At 42.1% G+C, this 20,359-nt stretch overlaps 2 protein-coding genes across 11 annotated transcripts in view; one reads left to right on the forward strand and one right to left on the reverse strand.

Moving 5' to 3' along the window:
• The window catches only part of bcl9l (bcl9 like), a 94,872-nt gene extending 79,879 nt beyond the window's left edge, over positions 1-14,993 (forward strand). For 8 of the 10 annotated variants that reach the window (XM_053623287.1, XM_053623295.1, XM_053623293.1 and 5 more), the window contains exons 5-9: positions 2,311-2,473; positions 2,687-2,771; positions 3,703-6,106; positions 6,274-6,516; positions 13,286-14,993. In XM_053623287.1, coding sequence (XP_053479262.1) covers positions 2,311-2,473; positions 2,687-2,771; positions 3,703-6,106; positions 6,274-6,516; positions 13,286-14,493 — 4,103 coding nt within the window. In that variant the 3' untranslated portion in view covers positions 14,494-14,993. The remainder of the gene's footprint in view (positions 1-2,310; positions 2,474-2,686; positions 2,772-3,702; positions 6,107-6,273; positions 6,517-13,285) is intronic. The other 2 variants (XM_053623296.1, XM_053623294.1) reach the window with 2 other exon arrangements.
• Positions 14,994-15,118: 125 nt separating this feature from the next.
• Positions 15,119-17,487, reverse strand: LOC128606833 (C-X-C chemokine receptor type 5). Its single transcript, XM_053623298.1, has 2 exons — positions 17,330-17,487; positions 15,119-16,430 (listed from the first exon to the last, which is right to left on the reverse strand). Exons 1-2 carry the CDS (start codon positions 17,360-17,362, stop codon positions 15,378-15,380), a joined length of 1,086 nt encoding a protein of 361 aa, XP_053479273.1. The 5' UTR covers positions 17,363-17,487; the 3' UTR covers positions 15,119-15,377.
• Positions 17,488-20,359: the final 2,872 nt, after the last annotated feature.

Here is a 20,359-nt window from a genome sequence, read left to right on the forward strand (position 1 = left end):
TCGGAGGGAAGTAAAGTTGTGACAACAGAGGAGAAATGTGAGGGGGAAAGTGAGTGAATATTGTGACAAAAGGAGATAGAAGGTGAAGACAGTGAAGGGGGTGAGGGGAGAGAAATAGAAAACTGGATAAAGAAATGGTCAGAGGTGTGGAGAGGAGTAATAAGAAGATTGTGTGTGGTTCAGTTATGTGTGAGGATGAGGTCGAGCTGTTTGCCAGCTTTGTGAGTTGCTGGTGTGGCAAACTGCTTGAGGTCAAATGTGGGAAGGAGAGCAAGAAAGTCAACTGCATGTGGCTTGTCTAGATGAATGTTGAAGTCACCAAGGACCACAAGAGGAGTTCCATCATCCGGGATGGTGGACAGTAGCATGTCAAATTCATAATTGAACTTCCCCAGTTGACCTGGAGGACGGTAAGCAGCAAGAAAGTGCATTTTGGCAGGGTCAGTGACTGCAACTACATGAAATTCAAAGGAAGTATAGGAGCAAGAGGGAGAAAGACAAGTAAATTTCCATGTTTTGGAGAGAAGCAAACCTGTACCACCCCCTCATCTGTTGGAACGCGAGGTATGGGAGAAGTTGAAGTTGGAGGCTAGGGCAGCGGGTGTGGCAGTGTTCACAGTATGGATCCAGGTCTCAGTCAGAGCCAGCACACTGAGGTTGGAGTGGGTTGCAAAGGTAGGAATGACATCTGCCTTGTTGACGGCAGATTGGCCGTTCCAAAGTCCGATAGAGAATGGGAGGGAATCTGCAGAGGCCACATTCAGAGCGCGTAGGTTGTCCAAGTTGCGTACTTTTCTGGGAGTGTGCCGTGGTCCGTGCCTGTGGCAAATAACAGGGATAAACTGGTGACACATGTTAGTGTGTAAACAGGTAACCAGCGAGAGGAATAAAGGGAGAAAAAAGTATACTTAGCAGCGCGAGTGGTGTCTTGTCGGTGTCCTTGCTCAATAGACTCACGCAGGTAGACTTGTAGGTCTTTACACGAGCTCGGTCTTCACACGACAAGGGCTAACGCTTCCGCCTCAGCGTTTTCTTAGTTATTAAGTACTGTGGTGGGGCGCTTCACAGCTGAGCATGCCTCTTTAATTAGCAAAACAAAGTGTTGTCGCGTGAACGAGCGACTCCTGACCGAAACTGAATATGAATACCGGAATTAGCTTTAATCTAGCAACGTGTAAGCAGCTCGTAGCAACAAGGAAGCGCAGTTACAGCTTCTATCTGACAATTGGTGCTAAAACTAGTTTCAACTAAAAAAATCCAGAAAGAAACACTTACCAGTTACTGTTCGCTTGGGTGAATAATCGCTTTTGCTCTGCTGATAATACATATCTGCTGTATTATCAGCAGATATGTATCTGCTGATAAAAACATTTGCTGACTGTTCTGTTTGTTGATTTCTATTTGTTGATGGTCTATTTGAAATCAGCATTCACACACACACACACACACACACACACACACACACACACACACACATAAAGTAAGTATTATAGTGCTAGCTTTTAAGTTAACAAGAATTTTTCTAAATAAACTTTATTTTTCAAAATTCTACCTCATCTTTCTAAGCAAACACAGCTTGGCAGAGCAGTTCAGTTCATGTTTGATATGTGCTGAACTACTAACTTGCAAAAATATTTTTTTTAAATGAATCTATTCTATCAAAACAGTAGAATTTTTTTTTCCTATCAAAGCACAATCACCCAATACACATTAACAGATGGTGGCAGATATGCATTATTTTATGTCAATCTGTGAAGTAATAAACATTATTTGTGTTGTAATTACACTATTCTCCAAAGGATATAACCTATAAGCACCTGTAAATGTATACATATAAATGTAAATATGCGTAACTGACCCTGACTTGGGTATTCTCCAATCCAAGTGTATCCTCTGTGGCCTTGAATGGCTTCTTTTCATACGGCAATCTATTTTGCATTTCATTATATGTCATAACATGGCACAAAGTGCAGGTAAACAAGTATTGGTCACATGACCAACAACACACTTATGTGATGATATGTTATTTATTATCATCTAGTGGCTGAGTTCCAACTTTTTCAAAAAATGTTCAAAGCCTCCCTAATGAAATGCTGTAACTGCAGGTTTACTATCTACAATGACTACAGGACTACAATCATTAAAATGTTACAACAGGTTTTTTTTTTTTTTTCAAGTAATCTGTTTAACCCTCCAACTCCAGCATTTTGTTTTACCTTATTTGCCCAACTCAAGGTTTTCTAGTTATGTAGTTATGAGTCTCCTCTTCCCCCCAACATCACCAGTTTTCTCCTTTTTCCCAATTTTCAGAGGAACATGTGATGTCATGTCCTGGCCAGTCTCTCTCAGGCGCAGTTGAGTCAGTAAGTGGGCCTGGTTTAGGATGTGGCCTTGGTCCAGGTCTACGTTCTGACCAGCCATCTCACACCTCCCAGCAATTAGTGTATGTCTTCACCACTAGCCTAGCCAACAGGTGAGAATAATATTAACAGAGAACCATGTTAAATATTTTTGTCATTGCCGTGAGTGTGATTTTGATATAAATATGACACACTTATTTGATTAGGTAAATAGCATCCTCCTATTCATTTGGACCATGGTAAATAATCTGGTTAAGCACTGATATGTGTGTGTTTTTAGCTCAAGCACTGAATTGCATATGTGTTCATGTATGTGTATCCCACAGTGCTGCAGAGGCAGTGATGCATGGCCATACAGATTCCATCCTCCTGTTTCACCAGCAAAACATTCCTCGTACCAAGTTGGACCAGGTTTGTATACAGACTATTAAAGCTGTAGATTAGGATGTGAATACACTTACATAATTTACAACTAGTTATAATAATGTTCTAGAGTATGTGTTTACATGTTCTAGAGTATGTGTTTTGTGGCTTTTTTTGTGCTCCTAAAAGAGGAAGTAAAGAGAACATATGAATGTTCATGTGATTAGTGCTTATGCAGGTGTTAGTAAGTTTTGGTTGCCACATTTTTTTTTAAATATCTATTTAAGTCATTGTGCTCTATTCCACTTCTGTATGCAATATTTGAGTAAGAATAATGTACTTGATTGTAAGTGGAAAGTTTGAAAATGTCTGTGCGACTTATATTTAGCTGCACATAAGCTGAAACATGATGTTTCCTTTATGTCTTGCTGTCTGTTGGTACAATAAAAATAAAAATGTAATTCAGTTCTTAAGACGTTTGCAGTTCTCAATGCTATGGTGGCCCATAAGTATAAAACATATGAACAAAAAAAACATCCTCAAGCTTTCCATTTTTCGTGGTTCCCAGACTGATAGGCAGGCAATGCTGTTGTTTTTACCAAATTTGCTGTTGTGTTTCTGGTTTTGCTGTCATGTTTCCAAAATTGCTGCCAGGTTTTTTGTTTGTTTGTTTGTTTGTTTGTTTTTGGCTGTTGTGCTATTGGTTTTGCTGTCATCTTTTTGAACGTACCATTGTGTTTTTGTTGCGTTTTCTGATTTGCTATTGTGTGTGTGTGTGTGTGTGTGTGCATGTGTGTTTTTTTATGTGTTTTGCACTTACAGCTACCGTAATAAGCTTTTTGGATTTATTTCAGAATCTATGTTCTGAATTGGACAGAAATATCTCATTAACAATGTGCTTTTTCTTTTCTCTTTGAATATCTTTATTTATTTCCTTTCGTCTCTCTCCTTTTTCTCTTTCTGTTTCTATTTTGCTCAGCAGTGCACTGGTATTGGAAAGGTCCCCAGCCTATCAGAGCAGCTCAGCTCTAGCAGCACCCCTCCCATGAGCACCCCCAAATCTCAAAGTGGTACACCTCGTCCAGCTTCTGTTGGTGGAGTTATTGGGGGTCATCTCACAGGTGGCAATACTCCTTCCACAGTTCAGCCAGACAGCGAGGTAACCCATGTCCATCTGGGGAGCACACCCAGTCACAATAACTGTGCAGCATCTCATCCATTAGGACCTGGAGGCTCAGGGCCCCAGCGAGTGGGGGCCCCAGGTTGTGGAGTAGATGGGTCAGGCATTATAAATCACCCTAGTACAAGTGTCTCTCCCAGTGCCAATCCATCAATGTTGTCTGTGCACCTTCAGGGTGAGTCCAGCCAGCAGGGAGGACAAGGGAGTATCGAAGGACTGTCTAAAGAGCAGCTAGAGCATCGTGAGCGTTCTTTGCAGACACTTAGGGACATTGAGAAGCTGCTTCTGCGCAGTGGGGCTGGTGCTGGCCATGGAGACCCAGGAGGCTCAAATAGCAATCCCAACAATGGGTCAATTAGCAACAACAATACTGATGGATACCAAGGGCTTGAGGATGAAGAAAATAATAGTGGGAGGGCTGGCAGCAGCTGTCTTTCTGAGGGTGTTCCCCCTATCCGTGGAATAAAAAAGCACGAGACTCTACAATCTATAATTTCACAAACACAGAACCTCAGTGGGCCTTGTTTGGATGACACTTCGATAGTAAGGCACCATACCTTGCTCCCTCATCACCACCTGTCATCACCTTCAGGACTAGACATGGGGCCTGTACTAGGTCCTGAAGGACTAACACCAGAACAAATAGCTTGGAGGAAGCTGCAGGAGGAATACTATCAGGAGAAGAGGCGGCAACAAGAGATGAATCCTCACACACACACCCAGCATTTCCGCATGATGTCTGAGATGGGAATGCCAGGGGGGCCACACCTCATGATGAGAGGTCCCCCACCTCCATATCATAGCAAACCTGGAGACCAGCAGTGGGGACCAGGGCCTATAATTGGAGGAGGGATGGGAGGAAATTTAAGGATGATGGACATGCATCAGGAGGGGCCCCGAGGGCCCAGGTTTCCTGGACAGATGCAGCGAGGACCCCCAGGTGGTGGTGGATACCCAGGAAGCCCAGGTGGAGTTTTATCCATGGAAGGGATAGGGTCTCAAAGATCTCCCAGGCCAGGAATGGGTTGGCTGGATGACATGGCACCGAATATGGCTGGAGTAGGTTCATTTCATGGGTGCTATGCTTCAGGAGGACCTGGTGGACCCTCTCAGCAAATGCACAGTGGTATGGACCGTCCCTTAACACGGGAGGAGATGTTTCACATTATGGAGAAACGTCAGCTACAAGGTCTCCGCAGATTAGATCTGGAGCAGTTATCAAGGCTGCAGCAGCAGGGTGGACTTGGAGGCCCCAGAATGATGGATAACCCCAGTGGACCAGGCTTTCCTAATCCTGGCATGGGAGGAGGTCCTCCTTCACGCAGTGATCCAATGGAATTCCCCAATTCTCGCACTATGATTGGCTCTCCCATTGGTGGTGGGGGTGGCACTTTAATGAGAGATATGGTTGACTCTCCATTAGGAGGAAACCTAAATATAAACATGAACATGAACTTGAACCTGCATCAGCAGCAACATATATTAGCCCAGAAATTAAGAGAAGGGCCTGGGTCAGAGATGGCAAGCCTTGAGGACAACACCCGTATTAGGGCTGCACCAAATGGCCGGGTTGGTGCTAACAAAGTAATGGTCCATGGACCAGATGTAACTGTTCAGTTCCCCAATCAGGGCCCTTTTCCAGGTGGACAAGGCGATGGGCCCTACCTCCATCAATCAGGTCCTGACATGTTTAGATCCGATCAGCAGGGCACTCCTCAAATTGGTGGAAACTCAAGGCTTAGCCATATGCCTATGAACACTGGTCATAAAGCAGACCATGGGCCATGTCATCCATCTGACCTTCCCATTAATGTCAACTCAATTGGTTCCCCAGTCATGCCCCCACCTCACCAGCTGAAGTCACCTCCCCTTAGCCAAGAACCTTCTCCCCTCATGACCTCTCCCTCTGCTACAGGCCTGAAATCCCCCAACCAGGTAGCATCCACTGGTCCACCACACCCTCCTCTTTCTTCAGTGTCTGGAGCAGGAACACCTTCTGCCACCTCCATGAAGTCCCCTCAAATAATGGGATCATCCCTTGGACTCCGGTCACCATCTGGTTCCCCTGGACATCACAAATCTCCAGCCATGCCTGTTGCATCTCCAAGGTGGACTGCCTCACCCAAGACTTCCCTGGCCAGCCCTGGAGGGACATCTAATAATAAGGGAATAGGTAATGGAGGGAGCAGTTCAACTGAGACAGGTAACGAATGGTTAATACAATGTTTTTTTTTATTATTATTATTATAATTTATATTAATAAGCTATGTAGAGGATTCAAATATAAATATCTTTGTGTTTTAATTACTGTTAAATTATTTGTGGGTTAAATTATTTGTGGGTTTTTCTCATCCTGTTTTCATATTCCAGGTATATCCCTTCCTCCTAGAAGTTCGACCTCAACACCCAGCAGTCAAACTCCCAACATGCCATTCACCTCTTCCCCAGACGCACCTCCCTCCCAGAATCCACTGTCACTTATAATGTCTCAGATGTCCAAGTATGCAATGCCCACTTCCATTCCACTCTATCATGATGCCATCAAGACAATAGCCACTTCTGATGATGAGATGCCAACAGATCGATTATTGCTTCCTGGAGCCAACATTCAAGGTGCAGTCTATTAGCATAACAACCTTTACATTTTTGCAGGTTCAGTTTCTTTTGAAATCCTACAACCATGCCAGTTTTCTGCAGAACTGAAGATGATTGGTAATACAGTGTCATCTTCTTGGTGGTCAAACAGTCATGCCTTTAGTTAGACTTAAATTGTGATTTCAGCCTGTTATGATGTTAGAGAAAGGAAAAGCTTTCTCTTCCTGATTTCAGTGCCAGGGAAGGTAAACCCTTCTTTATTATTAGGATCAGTCCATCTCAAGTTTTCCAAAAATTGTAAAGTTGGCTGCTTGACTTTTTTTTTATTGATTACATCTATGTATTGGCATTGCACAACAAACAGTTTTTTTATTATTATTATTTTACTTGGTTTAACTATGACAGCCATCTTTGTGTCATAGCACACGACAAATTTTGGTTATACAGCTTTTTACGGAAAACTCAATATCTCGGCACATGATGACCCTAGCTCCTTGGAACAAAATCTGATCTCTAGAGCACATTTCAAGGTATATATATATATATAAACATTATGCACATTTTTGTTCCTTACACTTATAACTTAAGTCCAAATATAATGCTCAAGATTGCTCACAGTTCCACTTTTAGGGTCAATTTATATTCAAACAGTAGAGTAGTGTGCTAGCAATGCCAAGGTCATGTGTTCAATCCCTAAGGACTGCATGAACTGACGAAATGTATAACTTTAATGCAAAGTAAGTCGCTTTGGATAAAAAGGTCTGCCAAACGGAGTCATGTGTATAAACAATTGTTCTCATTATGTCCTTACAAGACACTCCTAATGTTTAAGCTACAATAATGCTACACTTGTCCAGTTCATTAAAATACTCTTTAACTAATTAAAATACTGAAAATTTTATTTGCTCACTAAACCGTTTGTATGTTAGCTAACAGGAGGGGTTTCACATGAGACTACAATTATGGCATCTCAGTCTTTCAGAAGAGATGGTATTTAATATTTGCAGTAGGCAGATATATAAGAAGCAATAAGCATAGCAATAAAACTTCCAAGATAAATTTATTATTAGATTACCTGTGGCTGTGCCAGATTGTCCAGGTTCGCTTGCTCACGACATGTTTGAAAAGTGGGTATGTTTCAACCAGCTCCCTAGTTCAGTAGTCAGGGCACTGATCAGGGAATTGGCCATTTTAAAGGCTGTCTCAATCGCAAAATCCTTCCAGTGCACTGGAATGTTGGCTCCCTAAAAAATCCCACAATGCACCACAAAAACCAGTGAGCATTGTTGCTCACTATGTTCCCTTTCTGGAAATGACGTCATGTTTTCTGAAGCCTCTCAACTCGAAAAAAATGGGGGACAAACCCTCACCCAACTTCTTGCTACAAATGTAAGTAGCTTGTTATTGTTGTTGTAGCTCTCATGTGATTACTTACAGTGGTGCTTGAAAGTTTGTGTGTTAGAATTTTCTATATATTTGCATAAATATGACCTAAGACATCATTAGATTTTCACACAAGTCCTAAAAGTAGATAAAGGGAACCCAATTAAACAAATGGGACAAAATGATTACACTTGGCCATTTATTACTTGAGGAAAATTATCCAATATTACACATTTGTGAGTGGCAAAAGTATGTGAACCTTTGCTTGCAGTATCTGGTGTCACCCCCTTGTGCAGCAATAACTGCAACTAAACGTTTCTGGTAACTGTTGATCAGTCCTGCACATTGGCATGGAGGAATTTTAGCCCATTCCTCAGTACAGAACAGCTTCCACTCTGGGATGTTGGTGTGTTTCCTTACATGAACTGCTTGCTTCAGGTCTTTCCACAACATTTCTATTGGATTAAGGTCAGGACTTTGACTTGGCCATTCCAAAACATTAACTTTATTCTTCTTTAATCATTCTTTGGTAGAACGACTTGTGTGCTTAGCATTGTTGTCTTGCTGCATGACCCACTTTCTCTTAAGATTCAGTTCATGGACAGATGTCCTGACATTTTCCTTTAGAATTCACTGGTGTAATTCAGAATTCACTCATTATATATAATATAATAATAATAATATTATCATAATATATCATTTTAGAGGCTTAAATTAAATATCATCCTAAATATAAAAAAAATAAATGAGGATTTATTTTAGCACTTCCGTCAGTGAAACAACTCAATACAGCCTTGTTGTGTTGTGATGTTGCAATGAGAAACAGCCTGACGGCGCTGTGGGATACAGTATTGTGATTGACCCGGGGAAAAGGAGAAGACGTGGATGGAGTGAAACACAGTCGCATGTTTCGCTCTCGTTAGGCACAAATCCAAAATGTTCCCATATCGCCGATGTAACATTTGGTTTCCCAACAAGATCAGTCACTACCACCTACGACACGATGGTGCGGTTGTCGTGGCCTCCGTCACAGCCCTACTCCTGGGGAGGCTAACAATGGTCTTGAATTTCCTCCATTTGTACACAGTCTGTCTGACTATGGACTGGTGGAGTCCAAACATTTTAGAGATGGTTTTATAACCTTTTACAGCCTGATGAGCATCAACAACTCTTTTTCTGAGGTCCTCAAATCTCCTTTGTTCATGCCATGATAAACTTCCACATACATGTGTTGTGAAGATCAGACTCTGATAGAGCCCTGTCCTTTAAAAATAAAACAGGGTGCTCACTCACACCTGATTGTCATCCCATTAATTGAAAACACCTGACTCTAATTTCACCTTCAAATTAACTGCTAATCCTAGAGGTACACATACTTTTGCCGCTCACAGATATGTAATATTGAAGCATTTTCCTCAATAAATAAATGAACAAGTATAATATTTTTGTCTCATTTGTTTAATCAGTTTCTCATTGTCTACTTTAAGAACTTGTGTGAAAATCTGGAGATGTTTTAGGTCATATTTCTGCAGAAAATTCTAAAAACTGTACCACTGTGTGTTAGCGATGCGTTAGTCTAAAAACTTTTTTTTAGGTGTTTAATGATTTAAAAAAAAGAAATCTACCAGCTACTGCTTGACGTACCGTGACAGAAATACATATGATTAAGCTAACAAATTTCTGTGACATATAAAACTTAAAAATATGTAAGTTTTTAATTTTTGGTGACATTTTACAACGCGAGTACATAGTCATGTTGCTGGACATTGAGTCATCAGTGTCCCAATGTGTAGTGAGCCAGGGTCCTTACCAGTGCCCGAACTTGTGTACACAATATACTAGCTGCGTCCAATTTCGTGTACTGTGACAGTACGCACTGCATTCAATGCAGTACCTACTGCATGGCTGTTGAAATAGTACGTACTAATCAGTATGTGTGTGTATTATGACTACAATCCTGGACATACTGCATCCGCCATGTTAGTATTGTCATGTGACCATCAACGTCATAATAAACACAAAAATCTTAAAAGGAGCACCAGATTAAAGCAACAGCACTAATGGTGAAATGCACATCAGAAAAGTTAACTGAATTAGTCATTTAATGTGGGCAGAGTTAACAGGCTGAGGTAAATGCACTTGCAGTTAGCTTGACTGGCTAAGGCATGATGGAGATCACAAAAACAGGTTTCAAACTCTGTGACAACTGTTTTCTTGCTCAAACCATTAACAATTTTTAACAATTTAATTAGTTAACAATTTATTCGGGTATTGTTAAACAAGTCCTGCTTAACTAAGGTTTAATACTTACAAAAAAGCCGACACACTGTCTTCCGCAATTTTATTTTCTGATCTCATCTGTACTAGTCCCGTTGCATTATGTGATTTTTAACTCGCGTAGTGTCCATCGGTTGCACACGGAAAAATCTCACCGGAAGCAGTACGCAATCTAGGTATTTCTCGCCTACTGTTTCTCGCCTATGATTGACAGCTGTGATTGACAGCTTCTCTGAGCAAAGTTGTCACTGAGGCACCAACTGACTTTTTTTTAGGATCTTCGGGAGGCTTTAACTTTAATTTCTACATTTCTATATTTCCACAACTGTTTATTTCACACTGACATTATGAGTTGGAAAAGTTTAGGGGCATGTGCTTGCGAATGATTGCTTGCGATTGGGCAGGACCTTTATACCGCAGCTCTACTTCACACTCACTATTGCGCAGACTCGTGCTCAGAGTTCACTACTGCGCAGACTCCAAGGTGTCAGTGCCATATTGGGACATTGGCGGCTTCACTTTTCTACAATGGAAGAGAGTGAAGGTGCATCGTCCATCTTTTTTTATGGTGTATGTTTACGACCTAAGGAGCAAGGGAGCTGATCGAAGCCAGTAAAGGGTTTGTGACGTCATCAGTTTAGAACCAGTGGACCAACGGAGACTTTAATCCCACCCCTGATCTGCATAAAATTCTGTCCAGATTTTTTGTAATCATAATCAAAGTATTTAAAAATGAGGGCAAAGCAAACCCAAATGAAAAGCAGAGAGCAAGCATCAGATTAAGTTAACCAAGGAAGACACAATTTTGTTTTTAATTCATATTATTCTGTTTTCTTTTTTTATAGTTTTAATTATATCTTTAAAGTAGTGTTTTCAATTCTATGATCCGTTTGTATTGTTATTTTTTATTTTTACGGAAATGATACTTAAGGCATGAAATTGACACCATACCACGCCTTCTGAGTTGTCAAAAAAAATGTTTCTGTGCTTGAACATGCAATGTACCTGAAAAGAGTGAAGACTGAAGAGGGCATCTCTGGAAAACCACAGTACAGTCGGTTTTATATTGGACATTCGCTGAACATTCAAGATTCTCTCTTCTATTTCTCATGAAAAAAACACATAAAAGGGCAAAATGTGTATTTTCTTACTCTGGAATGGAACGAGAACCAAGTGCAATTGAATATATTTGAAAAATTTCTCCCGTTAATGCTTGCTAAGGTAATCTTTCAGAAACGCAGGTCACCAGCGCTTAGTAATGGCTTCACTAAGGGACCGTCTAAAAAGTGCATGACATGGGCAACTGTATAAGATTCTACCAAGATTATAGTCATCTACTTCGCAGGTTATGTAACGTATTGCAGTGTTAGGATACAGTATGGATTCAGTACAGTGGGATGTAAGACTCACAAGTGCAATATTACACAAACGTCTTACAGAAGTACAGTAATAAAATCATAATATATAAAGAAAGAATCACTAAAAATCCAAAATCCACATTCTGAAGGTTGTAGTAGTGGGGCATAAGACTCACTAAAAGTGCAATATTATATTAATATACATTACTATGAGTACAATAGTAACTGGTTTTTCATTTATATATAATTTATTAATTATTGTTAATTATATACTTTTTAAAATAAGTGATTACACCTAAACTCATTGTGCAGTATAAAACCCATGGTTAGTCTTGGCAACTAAAGCAAAATTATTTTGAAAGCAAGTTTTCTTATTGCTTTTTTCCAGCAAACAGATAGAAATGAAACTCAACATTTCTTTTATTTACACTATATTATACTCCATTAAAATTAGAAAAATAAAAATAATCAAAATTCAATAACTGTTTTCTACTGTAATGGTTACACATGTAAAACCAAATGCACTATGATACAGTGATACATGTATGATACATATATGATACATTTGGATGTAATGTTTGGTGTTAGCATTACTTCCATGTAGTCTAATGTTAGCTAGCATACTTATTATTCCACTTTATTATTCCAAGTCCACTTATATAAGGTTACTAACATTTGGGCATTGGGATTACTCGTTTAACCTTACTAATGTTACCATTTTTCCAATGAATACAACACAAGTTGAGCTCCTCATGTTTAAGTGCCAACTAGACATTAATGTTTGCCCCTGATGGTTCCATTTTTTATGCTAAGATATTAGCATGGTTGTTAGTTAAATGGAACGCTTCTTACAGTAGCATAATTATTTCACTTGAGAAGGGGGAAAATGCCAAGCTCATTAAAATTGACAGAAGCTGAATTGAAATTAATTTGTGACAGTTTTTCTTTTAGTTGTAGTTGTTGTGAAATCAATTTATAAACGTCATATCTAAGCCCTATGTTTAATTGACCAAACAGTAGTTGCAATAGCTGTAAAGAGCCAAAACTACATAAATTTTTACTAGCTGCTCCTAGGGGGTTCGCATCTTTATCACCTTTTTCACCCTGATGAGTTTGCATCCCTGAATGGAATTACAGTGTTCAGTTGAGTGTTTTACAAATGAACAGTGTCATAAACAGAGCTGTGCTGTTGTTTCTCCTGTGATGAATCAGTAAGTGACTACAGCTCAGAAGTCACTTAGTGCATAGTTAAACCAAATAAAAATAAATAAATAAACTGGTTGGTTTGAGTGTGTCCTCACTGCAGTCTGTAGCGCGATGACGTATTGGATTAAGTTCACTATGTACTGGATGTTGTAACCCTAACCGTAACTGCAGATGAATTACATCGGCACATGTGTGCTACAACGTTCCAGTACATAGTGGATCTAATCCAACATGTCTTCATGCTACAGGCTGCAGTTAATCACCTCTTAGTGATTTTGCAAAGCCAATACATAGAGGTAATCACTCAAATAAATTAGGAAAATTTAAAATGGCCAAGCAACCTGTATTGACCACTTGAGATGGAGTGACCCATTACTTATTAGTGGATGAAATGACTGAACAGCATTGCAATAACCTGTACAGCTCTTTATTGAAAATCACGTCTTAGTTTTGTTAATTTTGAATATTGTATGTCATAGACAGTTGAAAATAACTTGTTTATGTCTAGAATTTAGCATAATTATGCATATCTGTGGCTTAGTTTTTGCTCTATTTCATTATAGGAAATATGGCTAATCACCACTCCACGCAGATGCTCCTGTCTTCTCAAGGTTCAATGGGACCTCACAGTAGCCCTCAAAGCCCCACTGGAATGGCCCTTTCAGGAAATCAGCAGTTATCTCTTGACCCCTCTGGACCTTTGCTGCCTTCACCTAACCCCATTGCCATGCCAGTAATGATGGGGGGTGGAGGGGGCCATCCAGATGGGATTGTACCTTGTAACATGTCCCCAATGCATCCTCCAAGTCAGATGGGTGTATTCTCGCGTATGCAGGCCCCCCTGCACTCTCCAGTTGGAGGTATGGGGCAGCAGTATCCCCATCCTTCGGATGATATTCTCCCTTCCCAGCAAATACACCATCTTAGCAAGGGTATGCCCAATCAGCGCCAGCCTCACCCACCTGACTCTTTCCTATCCATGCCCATAGGAGAGGGCCCGGACTTGAGTGAGGTGATTAGGCCCACACACACAGGCATCCCAGAATTTGACCTGTCTCGAATCATTCCTGCCGACAAGCCCAGCAGTACCCTGCAGTACTTCCCCAAGAGTGAGGCAATGTCACAGCTGCAGCAGACCCCTCACCAAGGGCATCTACCTCATCAGGCTCCTTCCGCACAACTCCTAAAGCAGCTTTCTTCATCTGGCCCCCTTCAGAGCAACACACCCTCCTCTAACCCTCACATTGCCAATCTGCAGAACATGATGGCTGAGCAGCAGCCTCCCCTGCATCCATCACACTGTGGCTTACGCCCTGGCATAGGGATGACCCAGGGAGGACCCAGAAGTATGGGCCCAGGTGGAGGTGGTGTGATGGGGCCTGGGCCAATATGCCATCCAGGTCATCTGATAGGTAGGACAGGTATGCATCAGCAACAGCAGCAACATCACCACCAGCAGCAGGCCATGATGGCTAACAGCCTCTTACATCACCAGCCCCATATATCACAGGGCACGATGACCCCACAGCAACATCCACACAATCTTATAGCTCAGCAGAACATGATGATGCAAGCTAAGCAGAGGGGTATTCCAATTCCTGGGGAGCACCTTGGCCAGCAAGGGGCTGTCTTGTCCCCTCAGGGGCCCATGATGGGACCCCCACACCCACAGTCAGCCATGATAGGATCCCATGGAATCAGACAGAGGGGCTTGTCATTGGATAGTCCACTGGGCTATGGACCTGGAAGCATGGCAAACATGCCTTTCTGAACATTTCTCAGTAAATCTGTAAAAAAAAAAAATAATAATAATAATAATAATAATAAATAACTTTTCCCCTTATGGGTTACTTCAAACCCTGACATGCTTTTTTCAGTGTTTATTGATTGTGGCAATCAGATGCTAATATTATTTGTAATAATGTCTTAATTAAAACAGCCAAATAGTGGAAAATTGCAGTTAAGCAACAAATTCTGAAGCCATTTTTAAATGTCTGTAAAGTATTGTACATTTGACAGATAAATGTGTTCATTATTGTGAGCAAGAAAAAAAACTCACAAATTAGTTTCTGATTGTTTTCTCTGGCTACCGAACTGTTGTGCAAGAAAGTATATAAATATGTTATATATAATTATTAACTATCTGTATAATTGCTGTAAATAAGATGCAATTTGCTCGTTTACAAATTTTATGTATAACTGTGTTTAATAGAAGTCTAAAGGCAAACAATAAGGAAACAAACTGTGTTTTTTTTTTTTTTTTTTGATGATTAGGAAAGTGTTGGGGGATCCGTGAAAAAAAAGAGACGCAGACACAATCAGGCAAACATTGTTTTATTATTTAAATCTCTTATGTTTTTTACTATCTTGCATCAGGTATTACATTGAAGAGCACTCACCAGCTATGAGAAATTTTAAAATGTACACATAAAATATTTACAATGATAAAAGTAGAATCTCGTTTAGATATCCTGCACACTCATGCATGCTCTGTATTGTTTTTCATCACTGCATAGTTAAATGTGTAAGCCAAAGATAATCAGACAAATGGCTCAGAGGGTCAAAAGTAAAATAAGATCTGCTTTTATTTAGAAAAAAAATTCTCATTATTGAATGATTGCATACTTTCAGTGAGTTTCTTCCCTGTTTCTGTACTCATATGTATTGGCTAGTGGAGGTGGTGGTAGCCATGGCTGAGACAGATACCTTTCTGAAGCATCTGGCACATAGCATGGGCCCACAGACACGTAAATATTTTGGCAGCAATCTCAGAAGATCATTCCGGAAACGCACACCTACAAAGGCATAAAGGATTGGATTAAGGCAGCAGTGAATAAAACCAATGCTCTCAGTCACCATCAGACCCAGAGCCAGTGCATTGCGAGTCTGGCAGGTTTTCTGAGATAGGATCTCTAGCCTCACAAGGGTGTCCACAAAAAGTGTTATATTATAGGGTAGCCAGCACAAGCAGAAAATCAGGGTTACCACCATAGCCAGACGAATAGCCCCCTGCTTCTCCAGGCTCTGTTGACTGTGGTACAGCGTGAAAACCACGGCGGTGTAGCAGTAACCCATGATGACTAAGGGCAGGAGGAAGCACAACAGGTGTGTCAGCAACCGACTAACGAGTAACCAGTTGTAAGCATGGATGCCATAGTTGTTGAAGTGACACTGTAGCCATGTATGGTCATTCCTTCTGGGTTCCACAGAAAGAAATACTATGTTGGGCATAGAGAGAGCAAGACAAAATAGCCAGAGCAGAGCACAGATGAGGTGAACTGTTTGGGGCCGACGGGTCTGGAGGCTGGAGACAACATGAACAATGGCGAGGTAGCGATCAAAACCAATGCCTGCAAGGAGAAGACTCCCACACACCAGATTTAGGCGGTTTAACAGGCCTACAAGCTTGCACAGGAAGTTCCCAAAGACCCAACCAGTCAGCACCTGGGTCACTGCAAAAGGTAAGGTAAAGAGCAGGAGCAGATCAGCCAGGGCCAGATGCAGCAGGTAGATGTCAGTCATGCGAAGGTGAGCACGACGCTGCAGCAGGACCATCAGAAGGAGGCCATTTCCTGAGAGGCCCAACATAAACACCATGCTGTAGACTAGTGGCTGGAACACAGTATGGTACAGGAGCAGGGTTTTTTCTTCAGTGTCACAGGTGAACTGGTCATGGGTTACGTTCACTGTGATATTTTCATCGGTAAACTAAGGAGGAAACACATACAATAGGTAATAAAAATATAAGTACTTACATATAATTAAATTAATGTTGAGATACATTTTTTCCCATTGTTTAGTGCCCTATTTGCTGTTATACTTGATATTCAATCTGATATACTTAGCAAACTAATATTCAGACTTTAAATTTCATAATTGTTTATATAATTATGAAAGGAGCAGAAAAGCATTTATAGACATTACATACGTAACTGGCAGTTATAGAGTTTCATTAGGTTAGCTGTGGAGCAGAGAGGAAACTGTAAAAGGAAACTTGAAAAAAAAAAAGTGAGAACTGAAAGTGATTGCTTTAAACATACAAAATTCATTTTAAGGTTCAGAGTCTGTACTTTAATTAATACGTACATAATTGTATTTAGTTTAACATTTGGAACATACTTTGTCACTATAAAATGTCTTTACCATAACCTAACAATAAAAATTTTCTTTCAAGTTTTGAAATAATAAATAGCAAATATAGCGGTCTACATTAGTCACTAAAAATATATTTGTTTAACAGGAATAATAAATTGTTTTGAAGTTCTATTTCAAAACACTCATAAGCTTTATGTTAAGGGCCTACAGAAAATATTGAATATATAAAAGATAATTGTTACTTATATATTAACTTTGTATTTAATTATATAATAGGTAATTGCATTTTATGCGTACACTTAAAATACATACATGTGCCCACACACACACATATTAAGTATGTTTGATGGAGTATAGGGTATGGTATGATATTTATATTTTTCTATAGAATATAACAGCAAATGTTGCCTAAAGCAGAAAATAAATAATTGATTGAGTTTTCTTGGTACTTCGTGGTCATTCTATACATTAGTTCTCACTTAAAAGAATCAGATTTAAGTAGCTGTACTTACCTCAAAAATAATATGGTCTGTTATGTTACTCATCTTCTCATCTTATTCATTCTGATTTCCTAAGTGTGAACCTAGGAACCTACAGCGAAAAAAAACCAGCAGACCGTGTTTCCAGGAAGCACTGTTCCACCTGCTTTTACTTGGTTTTTTTTTTTTGTTTTTTGTTTTTTTTTTTGTTTTTTTAAATTACACCCACCTATTGTTTCTATTATAGCTGTCATTTTTACATGTTATGGCCGCTCAGGGCAGGGACAGGCAGAACACAGACACTCAGGAGGCAGAGGTAGTGAAAAAAGGTGCGTTTTTTTTATTTATTTAAAGTCAGGTGCAGGAGTGGTGGTGAGGCTGTACTGAGTGTGCAGGTGGAGGTTGCTGTCCCGCCGTCACAGTACGATGTCCATTAGGTACTGGAAGGTCACTGGCACTCCATGGTGGTCAAAGGGGAGAGCCCAGTACTGCCAGTGGCCGCTGGTGCTGCTGAAGGTGGTTTTGGCCTTTGCTTCTGACACCAGGGTGACATGCCAGTAGCCCTTCATTAGGTCTAGGGTGGAGATGAATCGGGCTCTCCCCAGATTTTCTGTCAGGTTGTTGACTCTGGGAATGGGTAACTATCAAACTCGGAGACTTGGTTGAGCCTCTGGAAGTCATTGCAAAGGCGGGAGCTGCTGTCGGGTTTTGGGACCACCACAATAGGGCTGGACTAGGGACAGGTGTACTCCTCAATAATTCCATCCCATAGCATTTGGCTGACTTTCTCCTCAATAGCTTGACGGTGAGCCTCTGCGACATGGTAGGGCTGCTGTCTCACCACCACCCCAGCGGCATTTTGATTTCATGTTGGACCAGGTGGGTCAGGCTTGGGGTGAACGAGAAGATGTCGGCGAACTGGTGCACTTGCTGTGTCAGCTCTTGCCAGTGTGTTGGGGTAAGATCTTTCCCTCGATGGACCAAGGTATGCTCTTCCGGCTCTGAGTGGAAAGCGCTGGGACAGGTTGGACCCATCTTTTCAGCAGGTTTATATGGTATAATTTTGAGTCTGCGTGCTTACCAGGCTGTTTCAGGCAGTAGTTCACTGGGCCCACCCTTTCGAGGACTGTATAGGGGCCCTGCCATTGGGCCAGGAACTTACAGGAGGCATTTGGGAGCAACAGGAGCACCTGGTCGCCGGGTTGGAATTCTCAGGGCTGGGCTGGGCGGTTATAGGCCCACTGCTGCTCTTGTTGTGCTGCCTCCATGTGTTTCTTGTATGATAGGGGTGACCTGGTCACACCTGATGCATTTCTTGCACATAGTTGACCAGGGACCGGAACAGAGAGGGCTGTTCTTCCCAGGCTTCTCATGGCACATCCAGCAGGCCTCGAGGTCGCCGCCCAAAGAGAAGTTCAAAGGGAGTGAACTCCATGGATGCTTGTGGATGTCAAAAAGTATGCAGGAGAGGAGGATGTCCCAGTTTGAGCTATCCTCATCTATCACTTGTTGGAACATCCATTTGAGCATCTGGTTAAAACGCTCCACCAGGCCATCAGTCTGGGGGTGGTAGACGGAGATCCACAGGTGTTTCACCTGCAATAGCTGACACTGATCACCCATTAGTTTTGAGTCAAAAGGCATACCTTGGTCTGTTAGGATGTCTTTGGGGATCACCACACAGCTGAACAGGAGCACCACCTCTCCAGGAGGTGGCTTTACGTAGTAGGACTGCCTCAGGGTACTTGGTGGCATAATCAAGGATCACCAGGATGTATTCGTGACCCTGGGCATACTTTGGAAGTGGCCCTACCAAATCCATGCCCACCCTCTCAAAGGGGATGCCAATTAAGGGGAGAGGAATGAGGGGTGCAGACAGTGGTTTTGGGGGTGTTGTTTGCTGGCATCCATCCATGGGCCAAGGTTGCTGGTCGACGCCACTGATCAGACTCACTTGGACCCAGCAGTGACTCAGCAGGGCATCCTCCTTCTATTTGCACCCAAGTTTCCCCTCCCAAGTGACCTGGTGAAACACAGAGGAGACTGGGATAGATGGTATGAGTGTCTCACCTGAGGAGGAATATCCAGTGGCATATCTTCCTGGGCCATGCAGGCCAGTCAGACCTGGTCTCTAGTGGTGCGCCTCTTCTTCTGGCTTCTCAAGGCTGGTGGCTTGGGGAACCCTGGCCAGTCCCACCCGAGCAGTAGTGGTACTGGAAGCTCAGGAATCAGAGCGACGAGGAGCAGCATGGAGGGCACAGCCAGCCAGGGCTTGACAATGCACTGCAGGGAGGCCGGATACGGCTCAGTGGGCATGGCTTCATTCCAGGGTGTCCCATAGGTGCGGCGGCTTTCCTGCGGTCTCCTCTCCCAATGTATGTTGGGCTGTGGCCGCCGGGGCTCCACAGCGGTCAAGCCCCCTGGTGGCCAGAGCCCAGCTTACATTGGGCAATTGTCCCTCTGCTCACCACTGCCGATGCTCAGCATGGCTAGGCTGCACTCAAGTGCTGGATAGAAGGTGGCTTGTTCGGGTGGGAGGGCATAGTAGGTGCGCTGGGCTTCCCCCGATAGCTAAGGGGTGAAGATGTCAGCCCAACACTCTCACTTCTCACTGTTTGCATCGGGTGACCCACTCAAAAGTTAGGAGGAAGGCCTCAATGTTGTACTCGCTGATGAGCTTTGTTAGGATGGCTGCAGCCTCCCAGCAGGGGTCTGGGAGTGGGATTGAGGACGCAGAGCAGGGCTTCTTCTTGAGTGCCAGTTGTTCTTGGGTCACAGCATGCAGGCTTTGGGCCAGCTCCTGAGTCACCACCTGCTGCTGGAGATTTGTCTCCAGCAGATGTTGTAGCAGAGGGTCCATGATGTCTGGGAGGGGTTGGGTCTGTGTTCTTTTGCTCGCATTCTCCATCAGTGTGGCCGCTTAGGGCCGGGACGGGTAGAACACAGACATTCAGGAGGCAGAGGTTGTGAAAAATGTGGGGTTTTTTTTATTTAAAGTCAGGTGCAGGAGAGGAGGTAAGGCCGTGCTGAGTGTCTAGGTGGAGGTTGCTTTCTTCCCAATTT

This window comes from Ictalurus furcatus, chromosome 4 (genome assembly GCF_023375685.1).
Source record: "Ictalurus furcatus strain D&B chromosome 4, Billie_1.0, whole genome shotgun sequence".
Taxonomy (NCBI): Eukaryota; Metazoa; Chordata; class Actinopteri; order Siluriformes; family Ictaluridae; genus Ictalurus; species Ictalurus furcatus.